Below are 19,470 nucleotides of genomic sequence, written 5' to 3'. Positions count from 1 at the left end.
GAAGGAGGATGGAGAAATTGGAATTGGAGGGGGAATGAAGTGGATTAATCGATGAGTTAAGACGGAGTGGGAGAAGAAAAAAAAATAACAACAGAGGGGAACGATATCGGGTTAAGATTGGGGGTTGGTACGGAGTAAAGAAATTATGGAGCTGCTAATAATAATTTTGAGGTGAAGTACAGAAGCCCGGAGTCTGAAGTATGTACGGCGTATGGTTGGTATGTATCAGGCAGGTAATCGTATGGGTGGGCGGTATGGGGCGGTACTAGACGGTCTTGAGAAAACGGCGGGGGGCGCAATGCGGGACCAGTTGGGAAAATAGTAGTCCGGCCTGAGGCTAAGTTCGGACTTCGGGATTGTCCTAATAATAACCTTCAGATGAGAAATTTTTACTGGAAAATCTAGTCTAGTTGATCGGGATTCGGGAAAGCCACAGGCACCATCTAGAGGAGAAACTACGGTGTTGGAATAGAAGAGCTAGGGCTGGTGTGACGGCGTACAGAGTATTTGCTTATAGAGTGCGGAGGACGCGACCAGTTAACCTGCAGGGCATTAACTAGTTAATTGGGGGAGGTTAATAATATTGCTCAACAAACTCAAGTCTTGGTTTTTTCTGCCTGGCGGTGATCTGAAGTACACCGTATAAACTGGACTGACTCCAGTGGTGACCCGAAGTACACGGTATCCATAATACTGACCCCGATAGTGATCTGAAGTACACCGTATATACAATACTGACTACGGTCAAAAAGGGTAATGAGCAGGATAATCGGGCCATCTTCAAACAGGTCTCGACTCCATAAAGTTAAAGGTCCAGACACTAATTCTGTACGATGATCTGGTCGGCACTAAAGGTGGGGTCGATGAACGTCTGATATTTTTTTCTTGTTGGCACAGGGATGGCAGTGTACCTTCACTAGTATACAAAGTACACTGTAAACCCGAGTACACCTCATCCATCGCATGCATCCTACTACGTAAAGATGCCGCTTGAGAAAACATCTGATTCGATTCGGCTACCTGCTAACAGCGAGCGCACATGACGATGCTCACCGACAAAACATCATGCAACTCCGATAAAGATGCATCAGAACCGACTATTTCCTTTTACATTCAAGGTGTTAATAAAAGGTAGTATCTATGACTTCATGACCAGGTATCTGTAACTACGTCAGGTAAGAGAAGGTGGTAGTACTACTCCGTACAGTGTAGTATCCTGATAGTACCTAGACCACCTCAATTGTATCCATGGTAATATTCTAACCTTCTAGAAGATTATCTAAAGGCGGTGAACTGAGGGGATCTATGGGTACCTGAGCGGTTAGGCAATAAAATCAATCCTTGACGGATTCTACCTGTTGTGTGATAGCCATCCAGTCGGCCTACTGTACCGAGTACTGTAGGTAGATCTTCTCAATGAATGCAGTCCCCTGTCCCTGGATATTATTCCGGATTAGACAGTGGTCCACGTGTACGCTGCCTCCTACGTATCAAACTCTCTACTCCTGAGGGGTCACCAACAAAACCTACCCAAAACCCAACAAAACCGATAATGAGAAACCAATATTACAGATCAAATCTACGATGTAAGTGCGACTTCCGGCGGGAACCGTCCGAAGAGCGCCAGAAGTTGCCATTCATTAATCCGTACAGTATTGAGGCTACAGCGTAGGGCAGATACTGCGTGCTAAATACCCCTTCCCGAAGAACCCCAACAGAGTGGAAAGCGAAGCTCCCAACCCGTAGGAATTAAGGCCGCTTGACACGGTGGGTCCTGGTGTGATCCACATCCTCTGATGATCCCCACCGTATCTCAACACCTCTCCCGAGCTCGGCCTTTTTTGGTGTGTTTTGGTATTCCCGTATTGCGCTGGTATGGTTGCTCCGGAGGGGCCAGAGTACAGTTTTACCAGCAAAAAAATTCCCCTCCCCCTCCAACTTGTCATCCAGAAGAGTAATAATAATTTCCAGCTGCTGAAATTATTATCATCGCCGAACCCGACGTACTCTTTTTCCCTCCTTCTTTTTACTGCGCCCCCCATTTGAAACTGTCCTCCTATACCTCCAATACTCCTCTCTGGTAATTTTTGCCAAGCCAGAAACAACTTATTTTGTTTTCTTTCCTCACTTTTCCCTCTCTCACTCCAATCTATCCTCACATACTTCCCACACCTCTATACTCTTAATCTGGGGTTGACTTCCCTTCCTCTTAACACTTTTATTCCCCCTATACTATCACTCCATAGCTCCTCACTCCCCTCTTGATCCTCTCCTCCATATCTCTTTCTAGTCCTTTACCCCTCCAATATGTCCGCCAAGTCGATTCTCGAGGCTGATGGCAAGGCCATCCTCAACTACCACCTCACTCGTGCCCCCGTCATCAAGCCGACTCCTCTTCCTCCTTCCTCCACCCACAACCCTCCCGCTCGTCTCGCCTCTCTCTACTTCCCTGAAGACCGTGCCGTCAAGGATGTCCTCGATCAGGCCGAAGTGACCTACCCGTGGTTGTTGGCCGCCGGTGCTAAGTTCGTCGCTAAGCCCGACCAATTGATCAAGAGACGTGGCAAGAGCGGTCTTCTTGCTCTGAACAAGACCTGGGCTGAGGCTAGGGAATGGATTGAGGCTCGCGCCGCTAAGGACGTCCAGGTTGAGACCGTCACTGGCGTTCTCCGTCAGTTCCTGGTTGAGCCTTTCGTTCCCCACCCTCAGGAAACTGAGTACTACATCAACATCCACTCCGTGCGTGAGGTAAGAAGCATTGTAGATCCATAGGCAACGGTAGAGGATATCGACTAACATTTGGCAGGGTGACTGGATCCTCTTTACTCACGAAGGTGGTGTCGATGTTGGTGATGTTGACGCCAAGGCCGAGAAGCTTCTTATTCCTGTCAACCTGAAGAACTACCCTTCGAATGAGGAGATTGCTGCCACGCTCCTGAAGAAGGTGCCCAGCGGCGTTCACAATGTCCTCGTGGACTTCATCTCTCGTCTGTACGCCGTCTATGTCGACTGCCAGTTCACCTACCTCGAGATCAACCCTCTCGTGGTCATCCCCAACGCTGATGCCACCTCCGCTGAGGTCCACTTCCTGGACTTGGCTGCCAAGCTGGACCAGACTGCTGAGTTCGAGTGCGGCACCAAGTGGGCTATTGCCCGTAGCCCCGCCAACCTTGGTATTGCCGTTGCTCCTCAGGAGGGCAAGGTCAACATTGACGCTGGCCCGCCCATGGAGTTCCCCGCTCCTTTCGGTCGTGAGATGAGCAAGGAGGAGAAGTTCATCGCCGAGCTGGATGCTAAGACCGGTGCCTCTCTCAAGCTCACCGTCCTCAACCCTAAGGGCCGTGTCTGGACCCTGGTTGCTGGTGGTGGTGCCTCGGTCGTGTACGCCGATGCCATTGCCTCCGCTGGCTTCGTCAGTGAGCTCGCCAACTACGGTGAGTACTCCGGTGCTCCCACCGAGACTCAGACCTACAACTACGCTCACACCGTCCTCGACCTGATGCTGCGTGCTCCTATCCACCCCGACGGCAAGGTTCTCTTCATTGGTGGCGGTATCGCCAACTTCACCAACGTTGCTTCGACCTTCAAGGGTGTCATCCGTGCCCTGCGTGAGGTCGCCCCTGTCCTCAACGAGCACAAGGTCCAGATCTGGGTTCGTCGTGCTGGTCCTAACTACCAGGAGGGTCTCCGTAACATCAAGTCCGTTGGTGAGGAACTTGGTCTCAACATGCATGTCTACGGCCCTGAGATGCACGTCAGTGGTATCGTTCCTCTTGCCCTCCTGGGCAAGAAGTCCGATATCAAGGAGTTCTCTGCTTAAAGAATTTCCCTTTTTTTTCTTTGATTCTACTTAATTTAATCTTACGTGTGCATTTCGTTTCTGAACGCATGGCATGATATGGTTTCATTTTATTTATATTTTCTCCTGTGGGCAAAGAGCGAGCAGTTGGACAAAACCTCGACCTGCTTCTCGGGTCAAGGAGACGGGATATCCATTGTATGGAGTTGAACTTTAGACTTGGTCTTGCAGGACATGAGATACATGATTCTGCGATGTTAGTCGTTAATAAGACACGATTACCAACGTTACGCTATTCGTTCCTACATAAACCTAGCAAAGAATACATAACTAGTAATCCAATACTCACATTAGAAGCCAAGGAAACAATAAATCTACGAGGAAAGAAAAGAAAAGGAATAATGGGGAAAAAGAAGAAGCAGTTCTTCCAGAAAGCGCCAAACGCACATCATAATCTGGCCTAGTAATGTATAGGAAGTAAAATCAATACCCATAAATACAACATGCATACAGTAACCCCAAAACAGGAGTCAAAATAAACTACATCCAAAAATACCACTAAGAGATAAACTCAGTGACAAACCCCAGATGATCCAACGATCTCGATCCCTGCAGAAAATAGAATAAACTCGTGGGATAAGGTCTGTGTGGTGGAATCGGGCTGTTCTGTGGTGAGTAGCTTCCGCACGTCCGAGATGGGGACGTCCCGGATGGACGGAGGACCACTATCTTTGTAATGGTAATAAGGTATGGATGGCTTGAGACGGAGCCGACGGGACGGGCCTTTGCAGCTGGATGGAGCTTGGGTGTGGATTTGAGGGGCCATTGAGTTTGTGATCTTATCTCGATCTGTTTTGTCTTTCTTTTTCCTGGTCTTTTTTTCTTTGCTTTGGTTTGTGGTGGTGGTTGTTTTGATATTAGGGCTTTAGTAGTGGGACATGCTAGTAAGTTGATTGTGTGTATTGGGTGGGAGGCGGTATGCTTTGGGGTTTTGTACTAGGGTTACTGGGTTGACCGATTTATATCTTCTGCTACCTGTATAAGTTTAAGTTAGTTTATTCCAGTGACAGAGTAGCTCTTTAGGGATTGAATTGACTGATATCGAAGTGGACGGGTGCATAGATTACGTCGGACGAATGGAGGCGCTCCAATTTATAACGCCGGTTAGGATGGCATCCTACTGGCACTTCGCTTTCTTTAGTTAATTTTCCTAGTTTCTATATGAATAAATTTCTAAATATTATGATTAGTGTATTGAATTTTTATTTTATTTTTTTTGAAGACAGTCGACCTTCTGATCGAATTTTAATGCTGAACACTGTAATAATATATTTCGGGTCTATATATACTGTTGACCACCAAGTGTAGTGCGAACAGAAGAATCAAGATAACAGCTCGCATCAACGGCAAATAGAAACAAAGGAGGGCCTGCATGGCTTGCACTTGCGTCATCATATGGTCTGCAAATCTATATTATCGTGCTATCGAAGAAGGTGTCGTTTCTGGAGGGCCGTTGGGCTTGCGATTGTGGATTTTCCCGATTTATCGAAGAATGATCAGTAGTAAGAGAACCGGTTGCAATAGGCTCAGCCCGGAATCGCTCAAGCACGACGCTATTTGGTGGTAGGTGTGGCATTCTTGTGGAAGGAAGTGATTGGCCTGTGAGGCGTGTTCGGTGCTTGGGAGTCATGGGCATCCCCTCTATACGAATATTAGGCAATGCATCGAAGCTACAACAACATACTCACGATGTCTTTGATTTCCTAGAAGACTTGGAGGCGGCATTGCTGAGGTATCCGTTCTTTTCCTTGCCCCTTTTGAGCTCCCAGTGCCGCTGCGTTGATATCGGTGCAATTGCTCCACTCCCTCCTGGTCAACAGGGAACATGTACTGTTGACGATGAGATGGTGTCTGCAGAGGCATCTGTGGACCCAATGGTCTGTTTGATTCCGAATCTGGAGGGTCATTCCGTGACGCCCCTAAAGAGTTCAGGGCCTGGGAAACCGAGTCCGATGCGGCTGTCTGCATATGGGACCGCATTGCCCGAGCTTTCAGTAAATTATAGAGGTTCGTAATTTGAGAGAACTTCTTGCACTTTTCTCGGTATAAGTCAACAAGCTCCTGGTTCTTCTTTTGAAGCTGCTCATGTGTCGCCTGCATATCTGGTCCTTACTCAGATCAAAAGTTTGGGTATACAAGTAGGACAGCACGAACCTGATAGCCTTGCCTGTAGAGTTGAAATTTCTGTGTTGGCATTATGAATAACCTTATCCATTTGTGTATTTAAACCTGTATACTTGTCTGTGAGTGTCTTTGCAAGAAATTCCTGGTAGTAGCTGTTGCCCGTCAATACGCAATAGCTTCGAGCAGCGGTCAGGATTACACACATTTCTTGGGTTGTTTGGTAGGTCCAAAAGAGCAATGCGCGTCCAGCACATTCCATTATGGTGCTTGGATCCAACCCACTCAAAACACTGGTTTTGTAATCCTCCGTTGGGTTCAAGGCAGTTATCACAACATCATCTGGGTTGATGAGGATTGTCTGGCATGCCGGACAGTGACGTTCGCCAGCGGTGGAACTCGAAAGGCCAAGGGTACCTGCACAAGTAGTACAGAAGATGTGTCTAATGCGTCAATGCTTAGCATCTGCAGAGGCAATAGGACAATAGACGTACAAATCGAGACGGAGGGGTCCGACTTACGAACAAGTCGTAACAACCGCTTGTTCCTTCAACTGACATCGACATTTAAGTGCATTGCATCGGAGATAGAAATCCATATCGAAACTGCGTAAATATGAAGCAGTCTTGAACGTTCGAACTCAAGGCGATGATATGCGAGTGCGGTGTCGAAAGGTATGGTATGGGTACCCGACAGTAGCCATCTGTATATATGGCAAGGATCATAACAAAGACATACGCAGGGAGACCTGGGGACTACACAAAACCAGTTCCATTTTCTCCCTCGTGGTATCTTATTATTTGCTGGGTATCTTAATATACAGTATTCACAGAACAACGCACCCTCTATAGCAATCTATTCATCTTCCCATCATGTGTTTAATCGTTTAATCAAAAGAAGAAGGTATTTCCTGAAGCATCACGTCGTGTTGTGCGCATCTTCTCCTCGAATTCTGGTCCTGGCTCGTATTCTCGCCATAGACTAGCAGGGTAAATATGCTTATTCCGCTCATACCACCGTCTATCAACGACCTTCGTAGCTACAGGATCCTTATCAGCGCCCTCAAGTTGGTCGGTATTCGATCTCGATAGAGGATCATCATTGGCAGGGGCTGTTTCAGGGGGCTTGTTGGAATAGTCGAACAGCAATCCTCCTGCGCTTGAGAAGCTGGGTACTCGATTGGCAATAAAATAGTACAGTTCGTAATGCTTGACGCTGGTTAGCACCTTGGCCACGATATTATGGGGTTGAAAACAACCACTCACATGTGGAACGATTACCTCCCCCTTGACTAGCATCAAATCATCGACACTGACCCTTGCCCATTCGCGCCGATTATCTTTCCGTCCCTTTGAAGCACCACTGTTACCGCCAACTCCCAGTTCAGCGCCCACCTTTCGGCATCGGTCCAAAAATAACCAAACTGGGTCGCCTTTTTTAACCTTGACCATACCCGCGGGAATATTCGTTCCATCATAGAAAATAAATGGTATCAAGATTTCTGTGTTCTTGACGGCATCCTGCATCGCCAGGAATTCCTTGCGCAAGGCATCCCGCGCTTCAGCTTCTGCCTTCAGCGCGGCCTTTGTCATTGCTTTGGGTGGGGGTGGAGCGTTTGGGTTCGGAGTAATCCGACGTGATGGTGGTAAAGAACTGTTGTCTACTGGCGTTCGTGAAGCGGAACGAGGTATACTGGCCGCAGAATCTTCTCCGGTATTATCATCCTCTTCCTCATCATCTCCAAAAGAGAGCTTGCTCTTCGCAAGCGGCTTCTTCTTCTTCTTTTTCGGCGGCCCATCGCTTCGGGTCGAGGCGCTAGACCGTCGCGATTAGTCTAAGAACCGTCGATTCCAAAAGTGCGCTTCGACTTACCTGTCGGTCACATCGCCACCTGATGGAGTTGCGCTTCTCGAGTTACCAGAGGTGAACCTGCCTAGTGACTTATCATGCGCTTCTCGTTCTTTCTGCTCGAGAACCTCTGCGCGACGCTTGCGAAAATCAGAAAGATGAACTAAACCAACAGTTTGTGACTTGAGAAGTTCTTCTGCGGAAACTGTCTGGCTTGTGAAAGACCTAGGTGTCGAGCTATGGCTCGGCTGTTCTGATTGAGACATTGTGCTGGATTGAATGCGCAAATCAGGATACCTGACGTATGTCGAAATCGAAGATCTCATATGTAGTAATCAATGTACTATCACACGTGACCGAGACCCAATGTTCAAATTTGAGAGCAAAAAAGATAGCTACGTAACTAATTACATGATAGGCTTGGGTTAAATTGACACCGTCGCTAGATAATTAGGCTGATTATAGTTTTTATTCGGTTTTCCCGATGAAAGCTTTTGCATATCACTCATTGACTACAGTTCTGCTATGTCCCTTTTTGTATATATATAGCGTGGTTATGCAGATACAAAAGATAGACCACTTTAGTATAAATTGTACTTTATATGCGTAGGGTGGCAATATCGCTCCATTTATCACGTATAAAAAGGCCAACAACAGGTACAAAAGCTATGTATAGACCAGGCAAAATAACCCATTGAGGCCGAAGTCAATCAGATGTTCATACTAAAGGCGTGAATATTAGGAGCGGAGCAAACAAGACAAACTCGGCCTTAAGATACGATATCCGCCGTAAACAGTCTGCACGTTGCTCACATTAGCTATTTTACCCATTACTCAATTCTTAAAATGCAGAACCAGGCAATTATGGACGATGATGATGATGATCTCTATGACCCTGCCGATGCAGTGCCGGTAGCTACGTCCCAGAATATAGCCCATCACGCCCAAGCGAATGTCAACCAAGACGAAGATGACGTCGAGGAAGAGGAGATAGAGGTTGAAGAAGATGATGTATGCTCGTGTTGATTATTCTCTTTATGGCTCTTGCTAAAAAAAAGAAACCTGTTAGGATGATTTTAATATTATCACGGAAGCCCCCGCTGATGCGCCTCCCCCAGAAGTGTGAGTTCGTTCAACAACGCGACAGGGTCGTTTTCGGGCTAACATTGGGCCAAGTCCACATCCCCGCCATGCTAGTCTACGAGCTGAGTCGCAGCGACCTCCATCTGTAGATTCTTCTTCCGTAACGAAGTCAGTTACGCCCTCTGTGACACCGAAAGTGGAGCATGCAACTCCGGTCCCAGTTAGCGCTCGACCCGCCATACCGCAGAAACCAGGTTCTGCATATCCTCCTATCCATGCTTCAGATATCGATGTTCATGCAAACCCAACTCATCCGGCTACCGGTAAACCAATTCTGTCGACTGATATGGATGCGGACTTCCCAGAAGATGATAAGCCATGGAGGCGGCCGGGTTCTGACATCTCGGACTATTTCAACTACGGATTTGATGAATTTACATGGGCAAGCTATGTGCTGAAACAGCAAGAGTTACGAAAGGAAGTTGGTGACCAGAAGAGACAGCTGGATGACATGCAGAGTTTCTTGACCATGGGGCTTCCGCCGATGCCCGGCGGTCCTCAACCTGGGCCTGGAGGTCCCGGCGGCGCACCGCCGCCAATGCCTGGCATGCCAGGAATGCCAGATATGTCTCCAGATATGATGCAGGGAATGCTAGCTAGTATGATGGCGCAGGGCTTGGACCCATCATCTATGGATCCAATGTCTTTCATGCAGCACGCCCAGGCAATGATGGGTGGCCAATCCGGCGCAGGCGGCGGACAACAAGGCCAGCCTGGTTACGGTAACCAAGGTGGTGGCCAACCTCAGATGGGCTATGGAGGGGGATTTGGTGGTGGACGGGGACGGGGGCGGAGATGGTAAAAAGCTGATGGTTTCATGTTTTGGTCACGTTGTAATCTTATAATGCGCTGTGTAGCATCCTGGGACGGTTCGGTCTGGTGGAGTTCAATGTGTAACAATCAAAGATACGCCAATAGGTACACCACGATATTTCCTTTCCTTTCCTTTTCTTTTTTTAGCTTGTGTCTTTGCGCCTATCCAATCATGCTCGGGAGAAAGGAGCTTCTTCTTTGACGACATCCAGGGAAGAGCAATAGATTAGTTACAAGCCGAGACGGAGACATTATCTTAAACAAATCTCTGCGATTTCTATAATCAAAAGCGACCGCATGTAACTGCAATTGAGTCAAATATGTCGGACGGGAGCTGTAAGGTGGTAAATAGAAAGTTGAGCTATACCCTCGGCAGCGGCAATCCGATGGGGAAGTGAAGCTGTCGGTCTTGGCATTCTGGAAATTTCTCGTGTCGACTTGAGTCGAGATCTTCTTTCTTCCCTTCCCCGGTCTTCTTCTTCCTCTTCTTCCTTTCTTGCTCTCCACACTTCAGCCTCGCCGTACTTCTTGACACATTCTGCATCCTTCAATCAATTTCTCATCCACTCACATCTCTCCCATAAAAATGGTACGTGTTCGCAATTGTTACGTGTTATGGGAAGCTCCGGCTGGAACTTTTCCCGGCATCCATCGACTTCATCGCCCCTGTCACTTCGCATAGCTAGCCCGCCGGAGCCGCCCTGAAGATCAATGACTAACGTAATAATATCGATTAGTCTCTCCTCCGCAACATCAAGGGCCTTGCTCCCCTCCTCGACCGTGTCCTGGTCCAGCGCATCAAGCCCGAGACCAAGACCGCCTCCGGTATCTTCCTTCCTGAGAGCAGCGTCAAAGAGCAGAATGAGGCCAAGGTCCTCGCCGTTGGCCCCGGTGCCGTCGACAGGAACGGCTCTCGCCTTCCCATGAGCGTTGCTCCCGGTGACCACGTCTTGATCCCTCAGGTACGTTAATGGTTTGGGTCCTTCTAATTCGCTTCCGGAACCATCCGATGTGCGATAGAAGCAACCGATTCTTTTGATGAATTCACTGGAAATTTCGTGATGCTAATGGTGGTCTTAATAGTTTGGTGGAAGCTCCGTCAAGGTTGGTGAGGAAGAGTTCACTCTTTTCCGGGACCATGAGTAAGTTCTCCATCTTTTGTCCCTCAGCCGGAAACAATGGATTCTAATGCGACTATAGACTCCTTGCCAAGATCAAGGAGAACTAGATCGGTTCTTCATCTTGTTCTTCCGCTTTCCGACTGGTTGAAATAATCCAATCGGAGTCTTGTATTATATCACGCAAATCATGAGCTTCTGTCATGCACTCTAAAATAATTTAAAAAAGAGCCATCTACGAAGTGAGGACGGTGTAAGAATCTGTTCCTCGATCTCCGGGCTAATGTTCCCCTTATCTTTTATCTGCTATCTAAAGCGTGAATTGTGTCTTGGTTCCTTTGCATACTATGCGATGTACTTTAGCAGCTGTTGTCTCCCGCGCTGTCTGCGAGATGAACACGAGTAATCTGATACGAATGTCTCCTCTCTACTTCTTCTTTACTGTCTGGGTCTGAAGTGCTCTCCGTGTCTATGCGTTGATATTGCAGGTGTCGATATCTCAGCTGTTAGACCATGCCGGCCCTGGATTGAGGATTATAACATCGACTGTCCGAGGTGGTAGGCCATATAGGAGGGCTAGGGTTTCACAATCGTTCAATATTCATGTCATTGTACACCTCCCTTGAACTGGCGACAGATTGTATAACTAAATATTGCGAAAATTACAACATGGACACAGCTCACGTAATAATCAATCTTTAAAACCACAGATCCTTAATCAAAATTTAATGCCCAGTCACATTGCCAGTCCTTTTCAAGAATTGCTTCATTTCTCTTTCCAATCAAATCAGGAAAGAGTTCTTGTCGCCGCTCCGGTGACATTTCGATAAATCTGGAGAGGGCGCTTATCTCTTCCTCGACATCATGTGGTGTTCTGTCATTATCTTTGCATTTGGGTATTTCTCGTTTATATGTCAAGATGGTCAAAATAGTTTGCGCAGCATACGGATTCAGCCCTCCTCGACGGAGAAATATCTCCCAGCGAGTTTCATTCTCCATAGCCTTGATGTCAAACTTGTTCTTCTGAGTCGGGTTCACGGGTGTAAAAGACGTCGTCTGCGGTAAATCAACAGTATTAGTAGGCAATTGAAAAGCATGTTTGCGAGCTAGTGCCAGAATCCATTCTATGAGTGTATTAGACGATGGGGAAATCAAGATCGGAGAGATGGTTGAATTCGCTGACATCGAATTGCAGAAAGCTGTGAGTGATGTGAAAGATGCTAACAACCGTCTATCTGCTGTCCATCGTGGAGCGTTGTCTTGTCCATATTTTGGAGAACTTGTGCCGTGAGCAACAAATACGTAGAGGTATCTGTACCGCGGAGCTAGGAGGAAAATACGTTCGCGGAGCGGAGAGTTGATGCACTTAGTCCCGTTCGTCTGTGGATTAGGTCTATGGCCAGGAAGGTATAGCTGTGTAGTAGCTTGTAGAATAGTCAGTATGATCCCAGCTGTTGGTGAGACGATGATGTCTGCCTCTTTGGGGAGATTATCTTTGGTGTTTGTTTGAGATAGAGTCCAGATGCGAGGAATGGGCTGGTCTCGGATGGGAACATCATAGTCTCTGTATATCACAGCTGGAGGGCTCTGTAATCTTTCAAGGCCTTGAATAATTGGGAGATGGCTCTTGAGGAGTGCAGTTGATACGAATAGTAGTGGTTGCTCGTGAGTGTGGGCTTGCAGTTGAGGGTATTGAGGATACCGCTGTGTTGTAAGTTCTAACCCTGGAGAATATAGCTCCTCTAGCATATCTTTTTGTTCTTCATATCCGTGGGAGCTTTCAGCCTTTATAGCTGGGTCCTGATGTTCTACAATATCCTCGAGCCGCACGTTGTTGGTAAAGTATGGACTGACAGCCGTTCTTTGTCGCCTTTTAACCCGGCCTCTTGCCTCCATGAAAGTAGACAAGGAACCTAATATCGACGACTGTGAGGCTAGCGTATACTTGAAGTTGTCGTTAGCTAGGGATGCGGTTAATGGTTGGACAAATTTGCGGTCTTTCCGCGAGACATCCTGCCTCTCCTCGTGTCTTCGTTTTTGCTCCCCAGGCATTGCATCTATTGGAACTTTGCAGCCTATTAAATTAGACACCATATATGAGGAAGGATTGGTTTCAGAAACTGCGGTATCCAGGGCAGTATACATGGCCGCCTTGCTACTTTCATGTTGAGGAGGTGTTGTGTCATGCTCCGACAATTGGCGTTGTCCTGCGAATTCCATGTCACTAATATCCTCATGGGTAAACCTCAGTTCCTTGTCAGATGCTGTTTCAGGAATGTCTCCCACAACCCTGTGGTCTTTAGCTGTATGTAAACAGCTACCAACATGGTCTTCCGGTTTCGAATGCTGCGAAGAAGGTGTAGTTGTCATGGGGTGTGGTTGAATATCCTGACACTGCGTAGAATCTGGATTGGACGAGTCCATTACTGACGAGGAACCAAAAGACGATATAAACTCTGTCGACATGCTTGCAGTCTGGCATTTCTCCTCGACAAGTATAACCCTGGGTGATCGACTTGATCGCTCCTGCGTTGAGGTGCACGCGGTCGGTATACACTCGTTCTCTTGCATAAGAAAGATGCCTGATGAATCTGAATCAATCGAGTTGATAGCATCGCCAATCTGTTGACAAATACCTGAAACACATTGTTTTTCACTTTTGTTATACTTGTGTGGAAAAGACTGAGTGGCATTGTCGGCTCCAACTTTTCTTACTTCTGCATTGTTTCGGTCAAGTGATACTTCATGCTCCAGTCGAACTTTTTCTTTGCTCGTATAACTAAGTTCTCCCTTGTTTGGCGCTACTGCACAGTCTGATATCTTTGGGTTTGAATAACAGACTAATCTTTTGTTGCACTGCAGTTCAAGCTCAAAAAAACCCGAGGAAGCAGGACTGGGCAGCATCAACGACTTGAGAGCCGGTGGGGGACTCCGATAGTAGGTTTCATCAATATCCGATAGAAGTAACGGAGGAGATTTCGAAGGATTGAGCTCTTCCTGCAAACTCATGAAGTGTATAAGTCTAAGTTCCAGCGATATATCTTCAACATTCATACCTGACCGGAAATCATTATGTCATCCAAAAGACCTTCTAGATCTGTGAAGGCAAGACTTCCACAGTCTCTGGCTTTTTGTATCAACCACATTGACTCTCTACTGCACTTTAACTTCTCTGGCATAATATCCTTCCGAACCTGGTCAGCCTTGGTTAAAAGGTCAGCAATGATTTCCTCGTCCTTAAGTTTCAGGCACGATTCGTCGTGAGGCCAGATTTCAACCATGCTTTCATCGTAACGCAGCGGACTTGTGTACTGCAACATTTCCTTGATGCTGTCCTCGTGAAAGATCGGAAGTTGCACCTTGAGCTCATCAGCCCGACTAAATCCAGGTAGAAGCTCATCCCAATTTATGTCTATTTTTTCTGCTCTCGCATCTTGAATCGCCGATGCCAGCAGGCGAGCGCTTTCTTTTCTGACATGGAGCTTTTCTTTGCGAAGACTATCTTCGACGTTTCTCTGTGTCTCGTAGATATGATCTTGAAATTCCGATAGAGTATCCTGGGGTAATGGTGTTTCAGTTGTGGCCTCGCCGATGTATGTGAGGGGATCGAATGCCGTGAAATCACGGGCAATACCGTAGAATCGGGCATACTCTAGAAGGGATGGTTCCTGGAGGTTTTCCATTGAGTCTTCCGCTTCTTGGTGAGTGACGAGTTAAGCTTTTCGCGGTTCTAAGTATTCAGAGTAAAAATGAGAAGTTGTCAGAAGTCCGCACGTGGCTTGACAGGCTGCCAGAAGGTTTCAAATCTTTAGGTTGTACCTACTAGTATTATTACTACCTACAGATAATGAGTGGCTACCTTGTCCAATATGAGTTCATCCAAAAGACAGCCTTATTAGCAATATGCAAATAGCAGTATATACAAATTAATTTCCCGGGTATGTGTAACGCCATATCTTCAGAATGCTCGCAAGTGCTTCGCTCGGCAGTGGAATAGAAAGAGAAAGAGAAAGAGAAACAAAGTCTTAGTCATTGTAGTTTGACTGACGAGCACCATCCTTGTTTACCGGTGGCAGGTTGTACAGCGCAATATGCTCCTCCTCTTGTGATTTGCCGGCTGGGTCCAGGTAGGGCCGTTCGGCCTGAGCAGCGACTCGGACTGCATGGCGACGGTGCGGTGCAAATCCATAAGATGCCGTATGGTTCTGTTGAGTTCGTCAGAAGTGTTCACTACTTAATACAGTATCGTTACTCACCGTAGTCCGATTGTCCCAGATAGCCAAATCATCCTTGTTCCACTGAAACCGTGCATGCATCTCTTGTGTGGTTGCAATAACATCGGTAAGATATTTGATAATAGCATCGCTCTCTGTCTTAGGAATTCCAATAATCTTTGTCACGAACCCGGGGTTGAAGAAAAGACTGTTCCAGCCAGTCACAGGGTTGGTGCGGATCAGAGGGTGCTCCGTAGTGACAGGCTCGCGACGGACTGGTCGGCCGAGGGCTCGTGAATCAGAAGCTTGCATGTCCGCTGAGTGAAGTGCAGTCAAGCCCTTCAGATATGTCTGCATATGGGAGGAGAGAGCATCGTATGCTGCATACTGAGAGGTCCAAAGTGTATCGCCACCCCCTCCACGGGGAGGCCCTGTAAGAACCTTCAGCAATGTGTATGATGGTGGCTGTACCTCGTAGGTCACATCCGAATGCCACAAAAAGCTGGGCGTGAACAAAGCCCGCTGGTCACCAGAATTATCTGCACTATAAACTACATGAACATCCTCCAAGCCTTGCTTCCTCGGAACAGACGTAGTTGCATGCTGCATGTTGTTAGATTAACCCACAAGCAGCTAAACCCGGATGACACCTTACCTTATGTAGTCTCCCAAAATGTCCACCTAGCTCTCTTTGGGCATCAACGTCCAAGTCTTTTTGATCACGGAAGAATACCACCCCACGGACAGCGACTAGGCGAGCCAAGTCATCCTTCTGTGCTTCATCTAACTTGGCCAAGTTCACACCGTGAATCTCAGTTCCAATCTTGGGTGTGTAGTCAAAAACATCGGTTGCATCTCGCAGTAAGTTACGGAATTTAGGATCCCCGCGACGTCCTCTGTCTTCATAAGGAATCTCTTCTAGCGGATCCCAATGAATATCAGGGAATGAAGGCAGAAGGTCTTCGTAAGCGTAGTTGTCGTGGCGCTCGATGACTGTGCGTCCCGGTGTATACAGAAACTTGTTGTCGCCAATGATCTCTTTCTTTGGAAGAATAAAATGATCCAAGGCGGGAGCCAAGGTCGGATCCTCAAGTGAAGGGGCCATGTTTTGAGCTGAACGAGTAGTATAGAGAACTAAGTGTAGAAGAGATGTGTTTGAATGAGCAGTTCCTTGGAAGCGTCTATGTAGTTTATTTATCGAACTCAAAGCTCCAGTGGAGGTAGTAGTAGACCGCCATTTTCAAACCTACCGTTATCATTCCACATCATCATCAATGCCCGGGATCGCGGATATGGCACCATCGCTGGCGAAAATCACCCAAGAGGCTGATGGTCAGTACGGAGTGGCCCATGAGACTAAGTTTCCACAGGTCTTCTGGAATGGATGACAAAACGAGTTGCACATCACGTCATTTTTGCCCTGCGGCATTTTCACTATGGCTATATGTAAGCACGAGCTCGAGGGTAATATGCCTCAAAAGATGTGCAAGGTAGAAGGAAACTACTGACTCTTTTACTTGTCTATAGAATCGGTTGTTTCGTTTTCTTTTTCTTTTTGTCTTTACTCTGTACTCCGTGAATAGATGCCGCAAAAATTGAGACAAGGAGATCAATGACTTGAAACGTCAAGCGTCTCTAAGCCAGGTGCCGATCATGGAAGTGTGGAAACCTGGGGTTGGAAGTGATTAGGTGCGATCACGCAAGCCGGCCAAGCTCTTGCGTGCGACAATCTGGTTCGCCTAACGGTTGGGGGAGGTACCCGCAATGGGTAGTCGGTTACATTCTACTAGTCAGCCGGCTCGAGACGGAGTATGGGGTACATGCCTCGTAAGCAAGCTTGTCAATGGTATATTCTAGACTGCGTACTTCGTCACACCGTATGTCGCCATGTTTATCATTGAAGAATAATGGATACTTGAGTCAACCGAGATTGATGGAAGGGGAATAGCGCCGGTTAACTGATCTACCGCAGAACGCCCTGACCTCGAAAATCATGCTCAAGCCAAAACATCCAAGCCCTCTCCTTCCGTTTCAGAGTAAATTAGGGCAAGCTTCATTATATTATACATAACCAGAAAACGGTTGATTCATTACAAGTTCAGTCTACCCTCGCCAAGAGATGGCGGCCCCAGCACCACTTCTTGAACTTGTTCTGTAACTCCCCCGAGACGACTGGCAACCCCCAGAATACCAGCCTCAACGTCCCCAAGCACAACAGCAAGATCATTAAGCACCGATTTGGGTGTTCCCGCAGTGGCTCCATCGCGGCTGCGAGATGTCACGAATTCGTGGATCTGTCGCTCCAGGGTAGCCTCGACTCCATGAAGGTGGTCTTCAATCTCTTTCAAGTTCTGCTTGTAACGTTCGAGGACGGTCCCCATCTCGTCAGAACGCTGAGAGAAATAATCGACAAGGTTAACAGGTACTCCATTGACGGTCGTAGAAGAATCGCCTTCGACATCGTCGGGAAGAGCCAAAGTGTTCTTGCGTGTTGACCGCAACGATTGTCGATCCGACAGTTTCTGGTCTTGAACAGACCACCACCCAGAGCCCCCTGCAGGCTGGAACTGCAAAGGTAGCTTGAGGGTATCAATCGCCCGGAAGCCCACTTGTGCCTCAGCCGCATCACGAGCCACAAGATTCCGTAACTGATCAATATCGCTGGCATCGTTTTCGAGTGCGTGCTGCATTGTTTCCAATTTTCCCTGGACATACTCCACGTCGTTCGGAATGGTCTCTCCCTGGGCAGCAATGCTAGGGATCATGTTTCCCACTTCGTTGCACATCTTGATTTGCGTAAGAACGTAATTGTCGAATACTTCCAGCTCCTTCTTGATCTCGTCGGCACAGCTCTCATACTTGGTCGTCGGCAGAAGATTGCTCAAGTCCACTTTGACCCCTGGGACTACCGTTCCAGCTGCGGCAGTCGGCTGCGCTGGTTGCTGTGTTGTGGTATTCTGGTTTCCAAACAAAGATAATGTAGGCTTTTGGGCTTGCTGCTGTTGTTGTGTGTTGTTTTGGTTCGCACCGCCGCTATACCCGCCGACAGTTAGCTCATAAATACGAGGGTATAGGTAATATTAATATCACACTCACAATAGCGATCCCCCTGTGTTAGTAGACGTTCCCAAGCCACCGAACAGGGGTTTTGATTGAGTCTGTGCGGTAGAAGCACCCCCGAATAAGCCTCCGCCAGTTGTGCCACTCTGCGCTGTGCTTGCATTTGCAGTTCCTGGGAAAAGGCCTCCCGATTGTGGCTGGGAAGTAGTCGCTGTGGAATTTCCAAACAAGCCGCCGCCCCCAGTATTACTTTGTTGTCCGCCTAAGCCTGAAAACATGTTTGTTCCGGAAGACTGATTCTGCTGTGTAGTTCCACTAGTCGCGTTGCCGAACAGACCGGTCCCGGGCTTTGATTGTGTTGTAGAGCTTCCAAGGTTACCAAAAAGTCCCGATGTCGTGCTCGTCGTTCCTGGTGTAGTTGTAGAGGAAGTTGTCTGTGTATTAGCCCCGCCACTAGTTAATGCGACTAGTCATTAGCTTTTTTGGAACACACTATTTCTGAGTATAATGTTTCTTGATAAACAGCGACAGCATTCTATCTCTAAAAACCAAAACAAGAACGCGACAAAAAAGTAACAGCGAAGAAGTGCGCGCACTAGGATGAAAGAGAAAGGTGGACGACCGGCTTCCTTGTAACACAAGAAACAAGTAATCAATGTCAAAACAGAAAGTAGAAACACAATCAACCGGCACTGAGGAGACAAGAAAACCAGGGCCTTACAATAGAGAATTGGCAGAATTGGTGTTTATGGAAAGGCCGCCGCCCGCAGGTTTTGCGGAGAACATTATGGAAGGGAATGCGTGCTGCTTGAGCAAAGGGATAGGTCGGAATGCAGGTTATTGTAGGAAATAAAAAAAATCCCAGCCGTTCTTGATAGAGGAGGCAGCTTCCTTAGAATTAGTTAGAGGAAAATAGCATAATGAACAATATTCATGCTGTGGTGAAAACAAAGTGAAGCGGTCCGAAACAACGCTCCAAGCTAGTGATTGATGGAGTAAGATTTTCCGATGCCGGTGCACAGCAGCCTTAAACTTATTTTGAACATCATGTTTCGATCAGTATAAGATTTTATTGGACGTTATATCCACTGCAAATATCTTGCTAGCCGGATCGTGATTTAGCCATTTACGGAGACTCTCTGTTGATATATCTCACATATAATTTTGCTCGCTGTGCGATTATCAACCTCGTACCTGGGATCTTTTCTTCGTAGCCAGAAGACGCTTCATACTGTAGTTCTTCTCCGCGCTACCTGATAACTATTTAGGCTTAATAGTTCGGATATCTTATGCT

General features: G+C 47.3%; 8 protein-coding genes across 8 annotated transcripts; 2 read left to right on the top strand and 6 right to left on the bottom strand.

Annotated features, from left to right (window-relative positions):
* Window positions 1-2,307: 2,307 nt before the first annotated feature.
* aclA (putative ATP citrate lyase subunit (Acl)) lies at window positions 2,308-3,820 on the top strand (the record flags this gene model as incomplete). Its single annotated transcript, XM_022527354.1, has 2 exons — window positions 2,308-2,748; window positions 2,807-3,820. 2 exons carry the CDS (start codon window positions 2,308-2,310, stop codon window positions 3,818-3,820), a joined length of 1,455 nt encoding a protein of 484 aa, XP_022394911.1.
* Window positions 3,821-5,412: 1,592 nt separating this feature from the next.
* ABOM_000223 (uncharacterized protein) lies at window positions 5,413-6,242 on the bottom strand (the record flags this gene model as incomplete). Its single annotated transcript, XM_022527353.1, has 4 exons — window positions 5,413-5,500; window positions 5,544-5,961; window positions 6,014-6,135; window positions 6,187-6,242. The coding sequence occupies 4 exons, from the start codon at window positions 6,240-6,242 to the stop codon at window positions 5,413-5,415; spliced, it is 684 nt and encodes a 227-aa protein (XP_022394904.1).
* A 628-nt stretch (window positions 6,243-6,870) lies between these two features.
* On the bottom strand, window positions 6,871-8,094 carry ABOM_000222 (FAM50/XAP5 family protein; the record flags this gene model as incomplete). The annotated part of the gene is made up of 2 exons (XM_022527352.1): window positions 6,871-7,795; window positions 7,853-8,094. The coding sequence occupies 2 exons, from the start codon at window positions 8,092-8,094 to the stop codon at window positions 6,871-6,873; spliced, it is 1,167 nt and encodes a 388-aa protein (XP_022394905.1).
* Window positions 8,095-8,674: 580 nt separating this feature from the next.
* fip1 (cleavage polyadenylation factor subunit FIP1) lies at window positions 8,675-11,012 on the top strand (the record flags this gene model as incomplete). The annotated part of the gene is made up of 7 exons (XM_022527351.1): window positions 8,675-8,839; window positions 8,898-8,950; window positions 9,005-9,769; window positions 9,829-9,862; window positions 10,522-10,746; window positions 10,868-10,926; window positions 10,985-11,012. 7 exons carry the CDS (start codon window positions 8,675-8,677, stop codon window positions 11,010-11,012), a joined length of 1,329 nt encoding a protein of 442 aa, XP_022394906.1.
* A 604-nt stretch (window positions 11,013-11,616) lies between these two features.
* On the bottom strand, window positions 11,617-13,368 carry ABOM_000220 (uncharacterized protein; the record flags this gene model as incomplete). The annotated part of the gene is made up of 1 exon (XM_022527350.1): window positions 11,617-13,368. The coding sequence occupies one exon, from the start codon at window positions 13,366-13,368 to the stop codon at window positions 11,617-11,619; it is 1,752 nt and encodes a 583-aa protein (XP_022394907.1).
* Window positions 13,369-13,952: 584 nt separating this feature from the next.
* On the bottom strand, window positions 13,953-14,585 carry ABOM_000219 (uncharacterized protein; the record flags this gene model as incomplete). The annotated part of the gene is made up of 1 exon (XM_022527349.1): window positions 13,953-14,585. One exon carries the CDS (start codon window positions 14,583-14,585, stop codon window positions 13,953-13,955), a length of 633 nt encoding a protein of 210 aa, XP_022394708.1.
* A 342-nt stretch (window positions 14,586-14,927) lies between these two features.
* On the bottom strand, window positions 14,928-16,221 carry ABOM_000218 (TauD/TfdA dioxygenase family protein; the record flags this gene model as incomplete). Its single annotated transcript, XM_022527348.1, has 3 exons — window positions 14,928-15,107; window positions 15,159-15,719; window positions 15,772-16,221. The coding sequence occupies 3 exons, from the start codon at window positions 16,219-16,221 to the stop codon at window positions 14,928-14,930; spliced, it is 1,191 nt and encodes a 396-aa protein (XP_022394707.1).
* Window positions 16,222-17,206: 985 nt separating this feature from the next.
* Window positions 17,207-18,454, bottom strand: ABOM_000217 (nucleoporin FG repeat-containing protein; the record flags this gene model as incomplete). The annotated part of the gene is made up of 2 exons (XM_022527347.1): window positions 17,207-18,149; window positions 18,213-18,454. 2 exons carry the CDS (start codon window positions 18,452-18,454, stop codon window positions 17,207-17,209), a joined length of 1,185 nt encoding a protein of 394 aa, XP_022394704.1.
* Window positions 18,455-19,470: the final 1,016 nt, after the last annotated feature.

The sequence above is a fragment of the Aspergillus bombycis genome (genome assembly GCF_001792695.1).
Source record: "Aspergillus bombycis strain NRRL26010 chromosome Unknown contig00001, whole genome shotgun sequence".
Taxonomy (NCBI): domain Eukaryota; kingdom Fungi; phylum Ascomycota; class Eurotiomycetes; order Eurotiales; family Aspergillaceae; genus Aspergillus; species Aspergillus bombycis.
This window is presented reverse-complemented; position numbering and strand designations above follow the sequence as displayed.